General features: G+C 47.2%; 1 protein-coding gene across 1 annotated transcript in view; it reads left to right on the top strand.

Moving 5' to 3' along the window:
- Positions 1 to 17,900, top strand: part of LOC109926379 (adhesion G protein-coupled receptor E2-like) — a 50,199-nt gene that overhangs the window by 26,276 nt on the left and 6,023 nt on the right. Inside the window, exons 6-12 of the mRNA XM_048617837.1 lie at positions 1,705 to 1,879; positions 3,242 to 3,337; positions 6,821 to 7,008; positions 10,852 to 11,016; positions 14,008 to 14,199; positions 16,183 to 16,403; positions 17,784 to 17,850. Coding sequence (XP_048473794.1) covers positions 1,705 to 1,879; positions 3,242 to 3,337; positions 6,821 to 7,008; positions 10,852 to 11,016; positions 14,008 to 14,199; positions 16,183 to 16,403; positions 17,784 to 17,850 — 1,104 coding nt within the window. The remainder of the gene's footprint in view (positions 1 to 1,704; positions 1,880 to 3,241; positions 3,338 to 6,820; positions 7,009 to 10,851; positions 11,017 to 14,007; positions 14,200 to 16,182; positions 16,404 to 17,783; positions 17,851 to 17,900) is intronic.

Raw genomic sequence — 17,900 nt, 5'->3', positions numbered from 1 at the left:
ACATGGATCGACACACATGGGTAGCAGCAGCACAAGACTCTGGCACACTACCACCTTCTCAAGGGGCAATTATTGGGACGGGCAAGAAATGCTGGGCCCAGCCAGCAACACCCATGTTCCATGAATGAATCTTTTATAAATGTTTTTCTGAGAGCGCTACAGGGTCAGAGAGAAAAAGGTTTGTCGGAGCACAGGACCAGGAGTATACCATTCAGCCCCTCCAGTCTGCTCTCCCATTCAATAAGATCATGGCTATTTTGTGAGTTATTGCCACATACCTTCCTCCACCCCACATCCCTCAATACTGAGGGAGAACAATTAATCTAACAATGTCAGTATTAAAATCAAGAATCAATGTTTGAGTATTTTCTTATCTCGTCTTTGTAAAACCTGGTTCCTGATTCCTCGTGGGAGGAGTCTGACCCGAAGGTTCAGGCCATGACCCCTGGGCTCCAATTCCATCACCAACATCAACCATTTCTCTCTGTCTATTCGATTGCCTCCCCTCAAGGGTCTTGGAAATGTTAATCAAGTCACCCTTTCAACTGTTCAAATTTTGGAGATTATGACCACAGTTTGTGGAACCTCCCCGTGTAATTTTCCCCAACCAGCTCATGTCCCGGTAAATCTGAGCCGTACCATCCACATTAGTGACAAACCCCAAAGTGGGCCGCTCAGTGGCACCCCCTCCTCTGCCTCATCCTTACCCTCCCCTCCTTTCTCCCCCTCCCCCCTCCCCCTCCCCTCTCTCATCACATCCTCCTCCCCCTCTCTCATCCCATCTTCCTACCCTTCCCTTTTACCCATCCATCCCTCCCTCCTCCCCCTCCCTATCCTTCCCCACCCCTTCTTTCTCCCACATCCCTTTTACCCATCCCTCCCTCCATCTCTATCACCCCTCCCTCCTTCCCCTTCCACCATCCCTCCCTCGTCTCCCACCCCTGCTTGCTCTGTCTCCTACAAAGGGTAGACCCTCTCCCTGTTTCCCTATCCCTTGTAGTTCTGCCATTTCCTCTCTAGCTCCATGTGGATTTCTCCCAGTTCCAGCACCAATGAGCAATGTGACTGTCACGGAGACTACAAGAGGTTGTTGCCCAGCCTTCCTCATGGATGATTGAAGGAGACACAAGCCCTGTTTCTGAAGGGCCCTCTGCCCGGGCACAGCCTTGGTCACTGGAGACTTGCCCAATCACTGTGCCAAAACCTTCAAACCCCCAAGCATGGAGCCCCTTACCCGTGGCTTACGAAAAGGGCAGGGACTAACCCCTCATGTCCTCTCTAAGTCGCCCTGGTGTCTCAGCTCCCTGTGGTGTATAGCACGCACTTGTGAAATTTGTTTTTTTGTTCATACATGGGATGAGGGCATTTATTGCTTATCCCTAATTGCCCAGAGGGCAGTTAAAAGTCAACCACATTGCTGTGGGTCTGGAGTCATGTGTAGGCCAGACCAGGTAAGGATGGCAGATTCCTTCCCTAAAGGGCATTAGTGAACCAGATGGGTTTTTCCCAACAACTGATTCACAGTCATCATTATACTCCAAGTTCCAGATTTTTAATTGAATTCAAATTTCGCTACCTGCTGTGGCAGGATTTGAACCCATGATCATTGCCTGGGTCTCTGGGTTAGCAATGCAGCGATAATACCACTAAGCCATTGCACTAGGCAGTTCCCAGATTTGTCAGCAGCTCCTTCCTACTCTGCAGACCATGATGGAGTATGTCAGCAACACGAGCGATCACAAATCCGCATGGTTCAACATGGAGAACGGCCAGAGGGATGAGGCATTGACGCTTCTCCTGAGCTCGGTGGAGAGCACTGTCATGATGACGATGATAGACATGAACACCACTAACTACAACCTGATGATGACCAGCATTGGTAAGCTTCCGCTAAAAGTCTCGCTACTCACCCAGTCACAGTGAGTCTGATTTGCAAGAGGAGAAAGGTAGACCAGAAGTTCTAGACTGGAGGGCGAGGGGGAGGGAGATGAGGATCTCCCCCATCCTCAACCCCCAAAATGAACCATTCATCATTGACTGAGATAACAAGGTCTAGAGCTTGTAGAACACACCAGGATAAGCAGCTTCAGAGGAGCAGGAATGCTGACGTTTCGGGTCGGGACCCTTCTTCGCTGTGTTCACCCAGCTCTACACCTTGTTAGCACAGATTCTCCAGCATCAGCAGTTCCTACTATCTCATCATTGACTGAGGTAGCCAATTGAATGCAATTTGTCCTCTGCATTTTTTAGGCATTTCACTGGCAGGAGGTTTCAGAGTGTCTTACAGGTGATCAAGACCAGACTGCAGGACCTAAAGGGAGGAGATTTGAGGCATAGAAGGGGGAATGTAGAGTGCTGTTAAAATCAGATAAGCCACGATCTTATCAAATAGTGGCCCACTCTTGTTCCTTGTTCGTCTTCAAGAGGGGACTGCAGGATCATTTGGCTGAGAACCAGTGTGGGCAGGATGGCCTCCTTCTACACCATGACTGTAGCTGGGTCAAAATCCTGGAATTCCCTCCCTGAGGGCATTGTGGGTCAACCCACAGCAGGAGGACTGCAGCAGTTCAAGAAGGCAGCTCACCACCACCTTCTCAAGGGGCAACTAGGGACAGGTCATAAATGCTGGGCCCAGCCAGCGATGCCCAGATCCCACAAATGAATAGAGAAAAAAAATTCTGCCATTGTGCCAACAAAGCCCTGGGGCCAGGAGGTGCTGGGACAATGTCCACAGGCAGTGGTAGATTCCATAGATTGGCATCGTCTGTATGTTTCCGTACCTACCACTCTTAATGTTACCACGAGCTTAATTAAAGGCAGAGATTAAGAGGGTGGGGGTGGGTTTAAAGTGGCAGCCAACAACTGACTCCAGTTGGCACTGTTGCCCTTTGCCAAATGCCGTGTGAGTCCAGACTCTGTGTTGGCCACAGTGATTCCCCCATTGCCCCACTGGCTGCCAATCACCTTTCCTGAACTTGAGTTGGTGGGAGCCAGGAAGAACAGAGTAGGAGACAACAAGGTGCAGAGCTGCATGAACACAGCAGGCCAAGCAGCATCATAGGAGCAGAAAGGCTGACGTTTCGGGCCTAGACCCTTCATCAGAAAAGAACAGAGTAGGATTCCTCGCAATCTCTTCTGTCCCGCTTCCCCCGCCATCCCTCCATCCCGTCAACCTCAAATCAGTACCACAAAGGGGTGAAAAATGGGGAGGAAAATACTGTCATCTGTTATGAAATTTCAGAGATCCAAATCCAAGTTCTTCAGAGCGATAATGGAGCTATGGCCTTATCAGCTAATGGGAATGAGATGGACTTTCACTGGGAAAAACACTGCACTGGTAAGATTTTTTCTCTCCTTGAACAACAAATTCAGAAGCTATAACTCTAGAAGTTCCACAGCCCCTCACCATTCCAATGTCTGCTAATCTCTGTATTCATTTCTCCTTGCAATGATAAGGGAAGCTTTTTGAACTGTCTGAAACTGGTTTGTATCCTTTCATGATTTTCTTTCATTTATATGTGGATCTATAACTACTTCAGGATCTATAACAATGATTATCTGAAGAATCTTAACTAAAACCTACTCTTAATGTTGTAACAGATTTATTAAATATGTGGGGAGGTGATGGCCTAGTGGTATTATTGCTGGACTGTTAATCCAGGGACCCATATAATGTTCTGGGGACCCGTATTCAAATCCCACCATGATAGATGGTGGAATTTGAGCTCAATAAATATCTAGAATTAAGAGTCTAATGATAACCATGAATCCATTGCCAATTGTTGGGGAAAAACCCATTTGGTTCACTCATGTCCTTTTGAGAAGGAAACTGCCATCCCTACCTGGTCTGGCCTACATGTGACTCCAGACCCACAGCAATGTGGTTGACTCTCTCTGCCCTCTGGGCAATAAATGCTGCCTAGCCAGCAACGCCCTCATCCCATTAATGAATAAAGGAAATAATTCAAGTGAGATTAGCATGGATTAGCCTGTGTCTTGTGTGCCAAGGACTGCAGCTGACCTAGTGTAAAAAATGTCATCGTCTATGTCTTATGCACATTCAGCTACAGAGCTGCTACTGTTCAAATATTTTACTGTCAGACCTGTTGTGCTACATCAACCATGGGTAGTCGTCGGCCATTTTGTGCTGCTCAGTCATGGACAGTCCTAACATCCCTCCCTTTCTCTGCAAACTCCTTCAGTCTCACCAATCCCCGAGGTGCCTGCACCCCGCTGCCCCCGCCCTCTAATGCTGGTCCCTAGATTTACCCCAATTTTAATCTCTCTGTCTCTGCTCCTCTAACCTCCCTGCCCCCTCTCCCTCTTAACCTCCCTGTCCCTCTCCCTTTCTAAACTTCCCTGCCCCCCTCCCTCCCTAAACCTCCCAGCCTCCTCCCTCTCTAAACTTTCCTGCCCCTCTCCCTCCTTAAATCTCCCTGCCCCTCTCCCTTTCTAAAGCTTCCAGCCTCCTCCCTTCCTAAACCTTCCTGCCCCTCTAACCTCTCTAAAACTCCCTGCCCCTCTCCCTTCCTAAACCTTCCTGCCCCTCTAACCTCCCTAACCCTCTCCACTCTTCTCCCTGCCTAATCCGCTCTGTTTCTCCATCTCCCTTTTGCTCACTCTGAAATCTCATTAAAGTTTTGGTCAGGTATGATACTGCCTTATGTGGCTAAGTTGGGATCTAATGTTGTTATTTAATGTTCCTCAGAAACAAACTTGTGACATTTTGTTATGTTAAGGCCGTTATAAGTTGTCATTGTTAGTTTTATAAGTGGGTGATTATATGTAAATGTTTGTGGTTATCATATAGATCGTATAGAGAGATGCCTTTGGAAATTACACAAACAGATCTGGATCAGTTGTGCTTCTAACTCACACTGAGCTAAACAGGACTAAGGTCTACCATAGAGCACAGAGAGTTAATTCAGCTCTGCCTGCACTGGTCCCAAGTAATACCTGACTAGCATTGGATACAATAGTAAGGAGGTGATGTTGAACTTGTACAAGGCCTTTGGTAGACTCAGCTGGGGTCTTATGTACATTTGTGGACCCCACACTACAGGAAGGATGTGAATGCATTGGAGAGACTGTAGAAGTGATTTTGAAGATTGGTTCCAAGAATGAGAAACTTCAATGGTGAGGATAGATTTGAAGAACAGAAACAAAAGTTGCTGGAAAAGCTTAGCAGGTCTGGCAGCATCTGTGAAGGAGAAAACAGAATTAACATTTCGGGTCTGGTGACCTGAGGAAGGGTCACCGGACCTGAAACGTTAACTCTGTTTTTTCCTTCACAGATGCTGCCAGATCTGCTGAGCTTTTCCAGCAACTTTGTTCTTGTTCCTGATTTACAGCATCCTCAGTTCTTTTGGTTTTTATTTAGATTTGAAGAAGTTGGGACTATTCTCATACAATCATTGAGCACAGAAACAGACCTTTCAGTCCAAACTGTCCATGCTGACCATAATCCCAAACTAGACTAGTTCCACTAACCTGCGCTTGGCCCATATCCCTCCAAACATTTCTTTTTTATGTACTTATCCAAATGTCTTTTAAACACTGTACCCACATCCATCACTTCATCTGGAAGTTCATTCCACACATGAACCACTGTCTGTGTAAAAAAAAACATGCCCTTCCTGTCTTTTTTAATTCTGTCTCCTCTCACCATAAAAATGTGCCCCCAAGTCTTGAAATCCCCCACCCTAGGGAAAAGACACCTACCGTTAACCCTATCTACACCCCTCATGATTTTATAAGCTTCTATAAGGTCATCACTCAACCTCCTACACTGCAGTGAAAAAAGTCCCAGCCTCTCTTTATAACTCAGACTCTCCATTCCCACCAACATCCTGGTAAATTTCTTCTGAATCCTTTCCAGCTTTGTAATGAAAATTGTCCTTGAAGGGAGGTTTGAGAGGAAATTTGAGAGAGATTTCAGGAGCAGAGGCTGGACAGAATAGACAGATAGACAGAAACTACTCCCTCATTAAAAAGAACAAGAGGGGGATAGAGTTAGAGAGATGTGGAGAAAGAAGCAAGTGTGAAAGGAGAAAAATCTTTTCCAGTTCGTGAGTAGCGATGGTATGGAATGTAGTGTGGTGGAGGCAAGTTCATTTGAGGCATTCAAGAGGGACATTGGGTGATTATTTGGATAGAAATGGTATGCAGGGATATGGGGAAAAGGCAGGAGGTTGGCATGAGGGGATAGAACCAGCACAGGCAAGATGAGCTGAATGACGCCCATTAGCAACGTAGCAATTCTATGATTCTCAAAGGTAGCCATGATGGTGTTGGACTGGGATGGGCAAAGTCAGAAGTCACACAACACCAGGTTTTGGCTCTTCACCTGACGAAGGGGCAGTGCTACGAAAGCTTGTGATTTCACATAAGCCTGTTACGCTACAACCTGGTGCGGTGTGACTTCTAACGCGATTCTCAACCACAAAGGAAACGTGAAGATCTTTCAACGGGGTTTATTAACTTCTGCAATGTGAGCTAGGCCAGCATTTACTGCTTAACCATGCCTGCCCTCGAGAAGGTGCGGACAATTTGAGAGAAGATTTTGGCTTAATAAAAACACTCCCTTGTCGAGGGTCAGTTTTGACTTTGTGTTCAATTCACAAGTGGGGCTTGAACCCCCAACATATAGGAATTAGATAGAGGTAAGTGCTGTCAACTGAGCCCATTAGGCCTGATTGTCACTTCTTCAAGAAATACTCCAAATGGTAGAAGGTCAATGACAGTACATTCCTACCTAACGCACCAAAAAAAAAGCAAGTTGTAAGCTGGAAGAAACATGACGAATCTTTTCCCCTGACAGATTTTGCAGCTGTTTCCTTCATCTCCTGCCGCAGCATGGGAATACTTATGGAAGACAGCGGCTTGGAAATGGAAAATAAGAAATACGGGACTGAATATCTACAGCTGAACTCGGATGTGCTAATCGCCACGGTTACCAAGACCAACAAAACCCGCCAAAACACCACTTTCACCATCAAAAAGAAAAATGTGGGTAAAATTTGGGCAGACTCCACCCCCGTCACATGGTTTTCAGTTGAAGTTGACACGGAGAATGCTGGAGAATTTTAACAGGTCTGGCAGTATCTGTGGAGAGAGACAGGGATAGGATTAATGTTTCGAGTCCAGTGTGACTCTTCATCAGAACCCAGTTAACTCATTCAGTTAAAGCACACTCTATGTTATATTCATAAGACAGGGCAGCAAGAGGAGGCCATCTTGCCTGCCCTTAACGCTACAGGATGTGTGAGATCCCAGAATGAAATCTGGCAGGATAGACTTATTGACATATATCCAACAAGATTGTCATCCAACAAGGCTGCATGTTTTCTTAACAGCAAGATACATGTTCATTGCAGAAAATTTAAATAACAAACCAAACTGCCTAAATGTAGCTTGAAGAATCTTAAAGCACAAAGTCCCCAATGCCAACAGTTTACAGTGATTCAAATTGAGGGAAATTACACTTTTGAATTAAATCATTATGTTCAACTAAACAATTACTCACCAGTTCTGATCTGTTGAGATGAGAAGACTTTAGTTTTAGTACTGCAGGGCAAAATGTGTTTTTGCAGGTTTGAAGGGCCGAAGAGCCTGTTCCTGTGCTGTATTGTTCTTAGTAATAACTCCTACAAGGCCAAAGGGGAATCATTAAATTAATCTCCTGGGAGAGTTTGTCGAGTATGAGTACCCTTGGTAACAGGCAATTACATTCCCAAGCTCAAACCCATCACCTAAGCCCTTAAAAAAAGCAGATCCAGGGATGGATCTAAAGAACTGACTGTCCCAGGCTAGGATTAGCCTATCTATGGTACAAGTAGTGACTCTATTTTTCTGTTCAACAATAAACAATGTTCCTTTCTAGTCAGTATCCTGACTTAACCCAAGGAACATTCTTACATTAGTGTGCTCACAATATTGAGAGCTTAGACTTTCTTAGCTTCATAATAGTCTGCAAATCTCAAACTAACATCCTCATCTGGAAGCATCACAAGCTACTTTTAGATGAAGGTATCTGGGTTTTGCCTGAACTGTCCTGTAATCAGAGGTAGGAGAAAACCTATATTTCCTTCAGATCCCAGTCATGCCTCCTCTAAAACTGCCCTAAAAGCTTTCAAGCAATAGGTTTTGTTTAGCTAAAGTCAATGAAGGTTAATGCCTTGCAATGCTTATATTACCAGTTCTGAAGCACACAGTATCAGTAATCTATGTTATAGCCCATTAACACTCCAGGGGCACATAGTCACTTACTCTCAGAGACATAAAGGATTAGATCAACATTCTGGAAGGACTCTCTGAATTTCTTCTCTCTGAAACCCTTCAAAAAAGTAACAAACACACCATGCCACTAGTTTGAAATTCCAACACAAAATAGGATGTTACTATATAATTAAATGCTATACATTTCATCACACATTCCCATTACTGTGATGTCAGTTATAATACACAACAGGAAACGCACACAGGTATATAAGAGAGTGTTACAGTGACGGGTGTGGGGTATATCAGAGAGTGATACAGTGAGGGGTGTGGGGTATATCAGAGAGTGTTACAGTGAGGGGTGTGGGGTATATCAGAGAGTGTTACAGTGAGGGGTGTGGGGTATAACAGAGAGTGTTACAGTGAGGGGTGTGGGTTATATCAGAGAGTGTTACAGTGAGGGGTGTGGGGTATATCAGAGAGTGTTACAGTGAAGGGTGTGGGGTATATCAGAGATTGTTACAGTGAGGGGTGTGGGGTATAACAGAAATTGTTACAGTGAGCGGTGTGGGGTACATCAAACAGTGTCACGGTGAGACAACAAGGTGCAGGGCTGGATGAACACAGCAGGCCAAGCAGCATCATAGGAGCAGAGAGGCTGACGTTTCGGGCCTAGACCCTTCATCAGAAAAGGGGGAGGGGAAGGGGGTTTTGAAATAAATAGGGAGAGAGTGGGAGGCGGATAGAAGAGGGATAGAGGAGAGGATAGGTGGAGAGGAAACAAACAGGTCGAAGAGGCGGGGATGGGGCCAGGAAAGGTGAGTGTAGGTAGGGAGTTAGGAAGGGGATAGGTCAGTCCAGGGAGGACGGACAGGTCAAGGGGGCGGGATGAGGTTGGTCGGTAGGAGATGGAGGTGCGGCTTGAGGTGGGAGGAGGGGATAGGTGGGAGGAAGAACAGGTTAGGGAGGCAGGGACGAGTTGGACTGGTTTTGGGATGCGGTGGGGGGAGGGGAGATTTTGAAACTTGTGAAATCCACATTGATACCATTGGGCTGCAGGGTTCCCAAGCGGAATATGAGTTGCTGTTCCTGCAACCTTCGGGTGGCATCGTTGTGGCACTGCAGGAGGCCCAGGATGGACATGTCGTCTGAGGAATGGGAGGGGGAGTTGAAATGGTTCGCGACTGGGAGGTGCAGTTGTTTGTTGCGAACCGAGCGTAAGTGTTCTGCAAAGCGGTCCCCGAGTCTCCGCTTGGTTTCCCCGATGTAGAGGAAGCCACACCGGGTACAGCGGATGCAGTATACCACATTGGCAGATGTGCAGGTGAACATCTGCTTGATGTGGAAAGTCTTCTTGGGGCCTGGGATGGGGGTGAGGGAGGAGGTATGGGGGCAGGTGTAGCACTTCCTGTGGTTGCAGGGAAAAGTGCCGGGTGTGGTGGAGCTGGAGGGGAGTGTGGAGCGGACAAGGGAGTCACGGAGAGAGTTGTCCCTCCGGAAAGCAGATAAAGGTGGGGAGGGAAAGATGTCTTTGGTGGTGGGGTCGGATTGCAGATGGCGGAAGTGTCGGAGGATGATGCGTTGGATCCGGAGGTTGGTGGGGTGGTACGTGAGGACGAGGGGGATCCTTTTTTGGTTTTTATTGCGTGGACGGGGTGTGAGGGATGAGGTGCGGGAGATGTGGGAGACACGGTTGAGGGCGTTCTCGACCACCGAGGAGGGGAAGTTACGGTCCTTGAAAAACGAGGACAACTGAGATGTACGGGAGTGGAATGCCTCATCCTGGGAGCAGATGCGGCGGAGGCGAAGGAATTGGGAATAGGGGATAGCATTTTTGCAGGAAGGTGGGTGGGAGGAGGAGTATTCTAGGTAGCTGTGGGAGTCGGTGGGCTTGAAATGAATATCGGTTTCGAGGTGGTTGCCCGATATGGAGACAGAGAGGTCCAGGAAGGGGAGAGAGGTGTTAGAGATGGTCCAGGTAAATTTAAGGTTGGGGTGGAAGGTGTTAGTGAAGTGTATGAACTGTTCGAGCTCCTCGTGGGAGCACGAGGCGGCACCAATACAGTCATCAATGTAACGGAGGAAGAGGTGGGGTTTAGGGCCGGTGTAGGTACGGAAGAGGGATTGTTCCACGTAACCTACAAAGAGGCAGGCGTAGCTTGGGCCCATGCGGGTACCCATGGCTACCCCCTTTGTCTGTAGGAAGTGGGAGGAATTGAAAGAGAAGTTGTTGAGTGTGAGGACGAGTTCGGCTAAGCGGATGAGGGTGTCAGTGGAGGGGGACTGGTCGGGCCTGCGGGACAGGAAGAAGCGGAGGGCCTTAAGGCCATCTGCATGGGGAATGCAGGTGTAGAGGGACTGGACGTCCATGGTAAAGATGAGGTGTTGGGGACCGGGGAATTGGAAGTTCTGGAGGAGGTGGAGGGCGTGGGTGGTGTCACGGACATAGGTAGGGAGTTCCTGGACCAAGGGGGAGAAAATGGAGTCGAGATAGTTGGAGATCAGTTCGGTGGGGCAGGAGCAGGCGGAGAGAGTTGTGTGATATAATAGAGCTTGTGTTAATACAGCAAATATTAGAGGCTTTATTCTGTCTTGTTCTACATGTAGTGTTATCTGATTGCTGTCTGTTCACAGGTCAGTGATGTTGACGATTATACTGTCTGTGTGCACTGGAACACTCACATGAATACCTGGTCCACCAAAGGCTGTTTGAAAATGCGTTCGAATGTTTCACACACCGTCTGTCAATGCACACACTTCAGTAGTTTTGCCCTGCTGGTCGCACTCTACAAGGTGGAGGTAGGAGTTTGTGCAAATTGTAAAGACTGGCATGAGCCAGGACAGGGTCAGTACTTGATAGCAGCAGTTCTCTTCACCACTTCAACCCATGCTGTTTTATCGAGTGGGCTGAAAGGAAACGTATTTAACAGAATTGATTTCCATGTAATTGGATTGGGACATGGAGCGAGAATCTATTCAAAAGGGACTCAGTTGCTCTGGAGATGTGGGCTTCGCTGTTGAAATTGCTTTTTCTGATGTTCCTTGCAATCCAATCATCACTGGGTTACCTATCTGATCCTCACCAGAAGAGGAAGAAGCTGTTAATTAAAAAAAACACAGAGAATGATGGAGGATTCAGCAGGTCTGGCAGCACCGATGGAGAGAGAAACAGTGTCAATGTTTCATTTTTTTCTGAAGAAGAGTCCCGACCCGAAACATCAGCCTTCCTGCTCCTCTGATGCTGCTTGGCCTGCTGTGTTCATCCAGCTCCACACCTTGTTATCTCATAATGTTTCAGGTCTGATTCTTTTGTAGAACAGTTCTGAAAAAGAGTGATATCGGACTTGAAACGATAACTCTGTTTTTCTCTCCCCACAGACACTGCCAGACTTGATGAGTTTCTCCTGCATTCTCTGTATTTGTTTCAGATTTCCAACATCCGCAATATTTTTGCTTTTGTTTGAGAAGTTATTCATGTTGGGTCAGTGAGTTACTGCAGTGTTCCCAGGTGTAGTAGGCATTCATTCACTAAGGCTAGTGTTGAAATTCACCAAAGACCCTCAGGCAGCACCCTCCAAACCCGCGACCACTTCCATCTAGAAGGACAAGGGCAGCAGATACATGGGAACACCACCCCCTGCAAGTTCCCCTCCGAGCCACTCGCCATTCTGACTTGGAAATATATCACCGTCCCTTCACTGTCGCTGGGTCAAAATCCTGGAATTCCCTCCCTCAGGGCATTTGGGTCAACCCAAAGCACGGGGACTGCAGCAGTTCAAGAAGGCAGCTCACCCTCACCTTCTCAAGGGGCAACTAGGGACAGGCAATAAATGCTGGACCCGGCCAGCAATGCCCATATCCCATGAGTGAATAAACAAAACGACGCTGCTCTGTTTGAAATGTCCTCACTACACCACACAACCTACTGTAATGATGAAGGCTGCGACCTGTTTAAGTGTAAGAAATTGCAGATCCTGCTTAGTCTAGTGTGTCAGAGCAACTGGTTCAACTAAAAGAGTTTCTTGTCATTAACAAGATACAGTTTATCACACGTTAGGTACAGATCATATTGGCATGAGTGACATAGTTATAGAGACGTTGAGAGGAATGAGATGTGAGATACACTCCTTCAGGATCATGAGCTGTTCCCCTCACAAGTCCATGTAGTATCATCACGCTGGGATGGCATTCAGTCTTAATCTTTTCTGACCCAAATAGGCCAGTTTGCTTCCTTGGGAAGACCCGTGCCAGTTTCTAGATTCTGGAGAGAATTACAACAAAGGAGAGGAAATGTCACAATTTTCAATGAACGCAACCTCCCGTGAACCAGGTTATTTCGCTTTTGAGGATGTTTTACAAGTTTAATGGGTGCCATATAAATGCATCCTGTTGCGCAGTCGACTTACTCCAATTGTCATCCAATCTATCCAATGCCTTTCCAACACTGAGCTCAGAAACCCACAGAGCCTGCTCCACCGAATGGACAAAGGGAACTTCTCCTGAAATGTTAATCACAGTGACCTGTAAACATTGGCTTTCCTTCTGAGGAATTATGCCCTTAGGGACCACCTGTGTGCTGCCCCCTTGCTGGGACAAGTTGTACTAAACACCAACTTGACATCACATTTGTCAACCGCGGGATTTGACACTGGGGAGGTGAGGGATGGAACTTATTGCTCGTCGTTTACACAGCCCAGGAGAGTGGGCATTGACCCAGCTCTCCAACTGCCACAGTTCGGTTAATTCGCTCTTCGTGACTCTCTTCTGTAGTGGCTAATTGTCAAACCATTGCAGCAGCTCAAAGCCAACCTCATTGCTGGGGGTTTGGAGTCACAAATGGAGGCCAGACTGGGCAAATTTGGAAAGTTTTCTCTCCTGAAACAACATGAGTGAACCAGATGGGGTTTTGCAACAATCCAATAGTTCTAAGATGACTATTATTTGCTTTATTATTGTCGCATATCACTAGGTACAGTGAAAAGCTTTGTGTTGCATGCAGTACAGCTGATGGCCTAGTGGTATTATCACTGGACTGTTAATCCAGTGACCTGGGTGATATTCTGGGGACCTGGGTTCGAATCCTGCCACAGCAAATCTGAATTCAATACAAGTATGGAATTAAGAGTCTAATGATGACCATGGAACAATTGTTGACTGTTGGGGACGAAACCCACCAGATTCACTACTGTCCTTTGGAGAAGGAAGCTGCCATCCTTACCTGGTCTGGTCTACATGTGAACCTAAACCCACAGCAATGTGCTTGACTCTCAACTGCCCTCTGGCCAATATATGCTGGTCTAGCCAGAGATGCTCCCATCCCATGAATGAATAAAGGAAAAATGGAATTATACTGTGCATTAGGGTAACAGAGCAGTGAATACAATGTATTAGAGATAGTAGGAACTGCAGATGCTGGAGAATCTGAGATAACAAGGTGTAGGAGCAGAAAAGCTGATGTTTCTGATGAATGGTCTAGGCCCGAAACGTCAGCCTTCCTGCTCCTATGACGCTGCTTGGCCTCTGTGTTCATCCAGCTCTACACCTTGTTATCAATGAATACAATGTTATGGCTGTAGAGAAGAGTGAGATCAACATTAAATTGAAGATTATGAGACGAACGTTAAATTCCAGGTGAGTGAATTAAATATTTTTACGATATTGTGGGATTTGAACTTCTGAACTGGATTCTATATTGAGTATATTATCACTAAACAATTGCAAATATCTTTGTTACAACAGCGAACTCAGAGTCTTGTCTGTCTAAAGGCCAGCCATTCTTTCACTCTTTAGGGTCCTGCTCTGACCACCATCACTTACATGGGAATTATTACCTCGCTAGTGTGCCTTGCCATCGCTATCATCACCTTCACCATGTGCCGGCCGATCCACAGCACACGCACTACCATCCACACCCACTTGTGCCTGTGCCTGTTTGTGGCGGAACTGCTGTTTCTCGTTGGGATATCAGCAACAAACAGCAAGGTGAGAGTGGCAGCAAGAATGCACGTGCACTGTGAGTGAGAGGAAACCCAAGTAGTCCATTCAGCCCATCGAGTCTGCTCTGCTGTCACATCCGGCTTTCCCACCAGCTCCCCCCCATCTCCTTGATGCCCTGTAAGTTCAGAAATCAGTCTCTCCCAGTCTTAAACCTATCCAGTCACCGACAACCCTCTGGGGTAGAGACTTCCAAAGTTTCATGACCGTGAAGCAATTTCTCCTCATCTCCATTAGACGTAGGAGCAAACGTGGGCCATTCAGCCCATCGAGTCTGCTCCCCCATTCAATGAGATCCTGTCCGATTTGATGATCCTCGATGCCACTTCCCTATCTTTTCCCCAGAACCTTCCATTCACTTCCTGATTGAAAAGCTCTCTGTCCCAGCCTTAAATATACTTAATGACACAGCCTCGACAGACCTCTGAGGTAAAGAATTCCACAGATTCACTCCCCTCTGAGAGAAATGTGTGAAATGTGTGACCCTTTATTTTGCACTCTAATCCCACAATCTCTCACAAGGGGAGAAAATCTCTTCACCCCTACCCTGTTAAGTCCCCTAAGAATCTTTTGTGTGTCAATAAGGTCACCTCTCATTCTTGTAAACCACAGTGAATACAGGCCCAACCTATTTAACCTGTCCTCATAAGACAGTCCTTCTATACCCGGTATCAATGCAGCGAACCTTCTCTGGACCGTCTGAAATGCCAGATGATCTTTCCTTAGATCAGAGGCCCAAAAACTGCAAGCAGTATTCCAGCTGTGATCTGACTTGTACAGCTATTGCAAAAGCTCTCCTACTCAGTGCTAAAAGATTGACCCTGTCTCCTGAGACTCTGTCCCCATAGTGTAGACTCTCCAACTAATGGGGCATCAGCACAGGAGTAGGCCATTCAGGCCATCGAACCTTCTCTGCCGTTCTCAGTCGTGGCTGATTGTCCAACTCAACCTCACGTTCCCACAATTACCGCCATATGCCTTGATGCAGTGAAGGTCATTCCAGTGGGAACTGGATTGTTACATCGGAACATAGGGACAGGAGCAGGCCATTCTGCCCCTCAGGCTGGTTCTGCCATTCAATGAGATCGTGGCTGATCTGTGGCCTTACTCCATAGATCTGTCTTTGGCCTAAATCCCTTAATACCTTTTGTTTAACAAACCAATCATCCATCTCAGGTTTAAAATTAACAACTGCATCCACTGCCATTTGTGGAAGAGAGTTCCAAACCTCTCCCAAATTTGTGTGTCAAAGTGTTTCCTAACATCTCTCCCGAACGGTCTGGCCCTAATTCGCAGACTATGAGCCCTTGTTCGAGCATCCCTAACCAGTGGGAATAGTTTATCTTTTTCTACCCTGTCTTCTCCTGTTAATATCCTGAAGACTTTGATTAGATCATATGTTAACCTTCTCAATTCCGGAATAAACAGGCCTCATTTGTCAACTCAAAACCCCTGGAGTCCAGGTATCATTCTTGTACTCCCTCTAAGGACAGTCTATCCTTCCTAAGGCGTGGTACCCAGATCTGCTCGCTGTGCCGACTCTCGGTTACCTGATCCTTCTCCATACTGACCCCTCACCCCACCACCACAGCCCCCCAGTTGGAGCGAAGTTGGCACAGATTTATGATCCCAACTTGATCTCTCCATCCAGCGTGTGGCTCACGGCCAGGCGCATTTCCCTGCTGTGCCACCGGGTGGCCACAGTGCTTGGAATGTTCCTTGAGGAACACCATGAGGATGGTGAGGCGTGGAGGTGAAGCGTTCCTTGGGTTTGAGCGACTCATGCCCAACCCAGGGAGGAGGAGACACCCCCCCAACTTTTCGAGATGGCGTGGCCCTCGAGAACGGTCACCGAGGTTACCGGGCTCCATCTTGAGGCCTCCAACTCCGAAGGAAGGCGACTCAAGATGGAACCCAAGGCTCTCTTGCGTTGGGTAAAGCAACCATCTGAGTGATTGTCTTTGTCCCCAGGCTGTGTGCGCGGCCATTGCTGGAATCCTTCACTACCTCTTCCTGGCGTGTTTTATGTGGATGCTACTGGAAGGTGTCCAGCTTTACCTGATGGTGGTCAAAGTCTTCTGGACCCAGAGCCTCCGAGGGAGATACACTCAGCCTATTGCCTATGGCATCCCAGCTATAATCGTCGTTATCTCAGCCGCAGCTGACCCGACCGGATATGGCACCAGAGAATAGTAAGTCAACCTCTTTTTGTCCTTCGGTGTCCTCGACATTCCATTTCTGACGGGCACCTACCTGGGCACTCACGTCCGTGCCCGCATGTTCGGATTTTGGAGTGGAAGTCGGACTGCCAACCACATGTCATTTTCCAAAGGAGAGTTAATCAGCATTTTTAATAATAGGCAAAGGTTTCCATGAGAGATCATGGCAACACCAGCTCTGCCCACGTGCACTGTAAATTTTGTTCACTTTGTTTATTCCCCTCACGCCTCCTCCTCACCCCTTTAGTCTTGCGAGCTTAGGTGAAAATAACCGGCAACAAATCTTTAGGTTTCACCAAGGCAAAGGTTAGTTTATCACAGAACTACAACTCAAAGTTATTCCAGTTTACTCCCACAGTGCAAAGGTTAGGGTGGATTGGCCATGCTAAATTACCCATAGTGTCCAGGGATGTGCAGGTTAGGGTAGATTGGCTGTGATAAATTGCCCATAGTGTCCAGGGATGTGCAGATTAGGGTGGATTGGCCATGCTAAATTGCCCATAATGTCCAGGGATGTACAGGTTAGGGGGGAATTGGCCATGCTAAATTATCCATAGTGTCCAGGGATGTGCAGGTTAGGGTAGATTGGCCATGCTAAATTACCCATAGTGTCCAGGGATGTACAGGTTAGGGTGGATTGGCTGTGCTAAATTACGCATAGTGTCCAGGGATGTGCAGGTTAGGGTAGATTAGCCATGATAAATTGCCCATAGTGTCCAGGGATGTACAGGTTAGGGTGGATTGGCCATGCTAAATTACCCAGAGTGTCCAGGGATGTACAGGTTAGGGTGGATTGGCCATGCTAAATTACCCATAGTGTCCAGGGATGTGCAGATTAGGGTGGATTGGCCATGCTAAATTGCCCATAGTGTCCAGGGATGTACAGGTTAGGGTGGATTGGCCTTGGGAAATATGGGGATAGGGTGGGGGCCTGGGTCTGGGTGGGACTGCCAGCAGAGGGTCAGTGTGGATGCAATGGGCCAATTTTTTTTTTCTATTCATTTGTGGGATGGCCCAGCATTTATTGCCCATCCCTAGTTGCCCCTTGAATGGCTTGCTTCCGTACTGTAGAGATTCTACCATCCAATCCTCAGAGAAATGGTAAATCCCCCAGAAGGGGAAAAGTTGTCACTCGCAAACTGAGACATATTTTGTTCTCCTCGAGTTGTAGGCCTCAGGACAGAGTAAGACCTATTGCAGTTTTCTTTTAAAACTGGTCCTCCGTGTCTGGGTTAGTTTGGAAAGAAAGCAGTGTGGTTCAGAGGGGGTGGGGATAGAGCTGAGAAGTAAGGATCAACTGGGAATTGCAGCCCATTCCCTGAACTAACACACATTTTTCTCGCCCCCTTGCAGTTGTTGGCTGTCGATGGAGAAAGGTTTTCGATGGAGCTTTGTGGGTCCCCTGTGTGTGATCTGTCTGGTGAGTGACTCTGTGGGATCTCCCTGTGCGAGCTCTCTCTCTGGTCAGTG

Source organism: Rhincodon typus, chromosome 38 (assembly GCF_021869965.1).
Source record: "Rhincodon typus isolate 14 chromosome 38, sRhiTyp1.1, whole genome shotgun sequence".
Classification (NCBI taxonomy): Eukaryota; Metazoa; Chordata; class Chondrichthyes; order Orectolobiformes; family Rhincodontidae; genus Rhincodon; species Rhincodon typus.
Note: the sequence above shows the minus strand (reverse complement) of the source record. Positions and strands in the feature narration are given on the sequence as shown.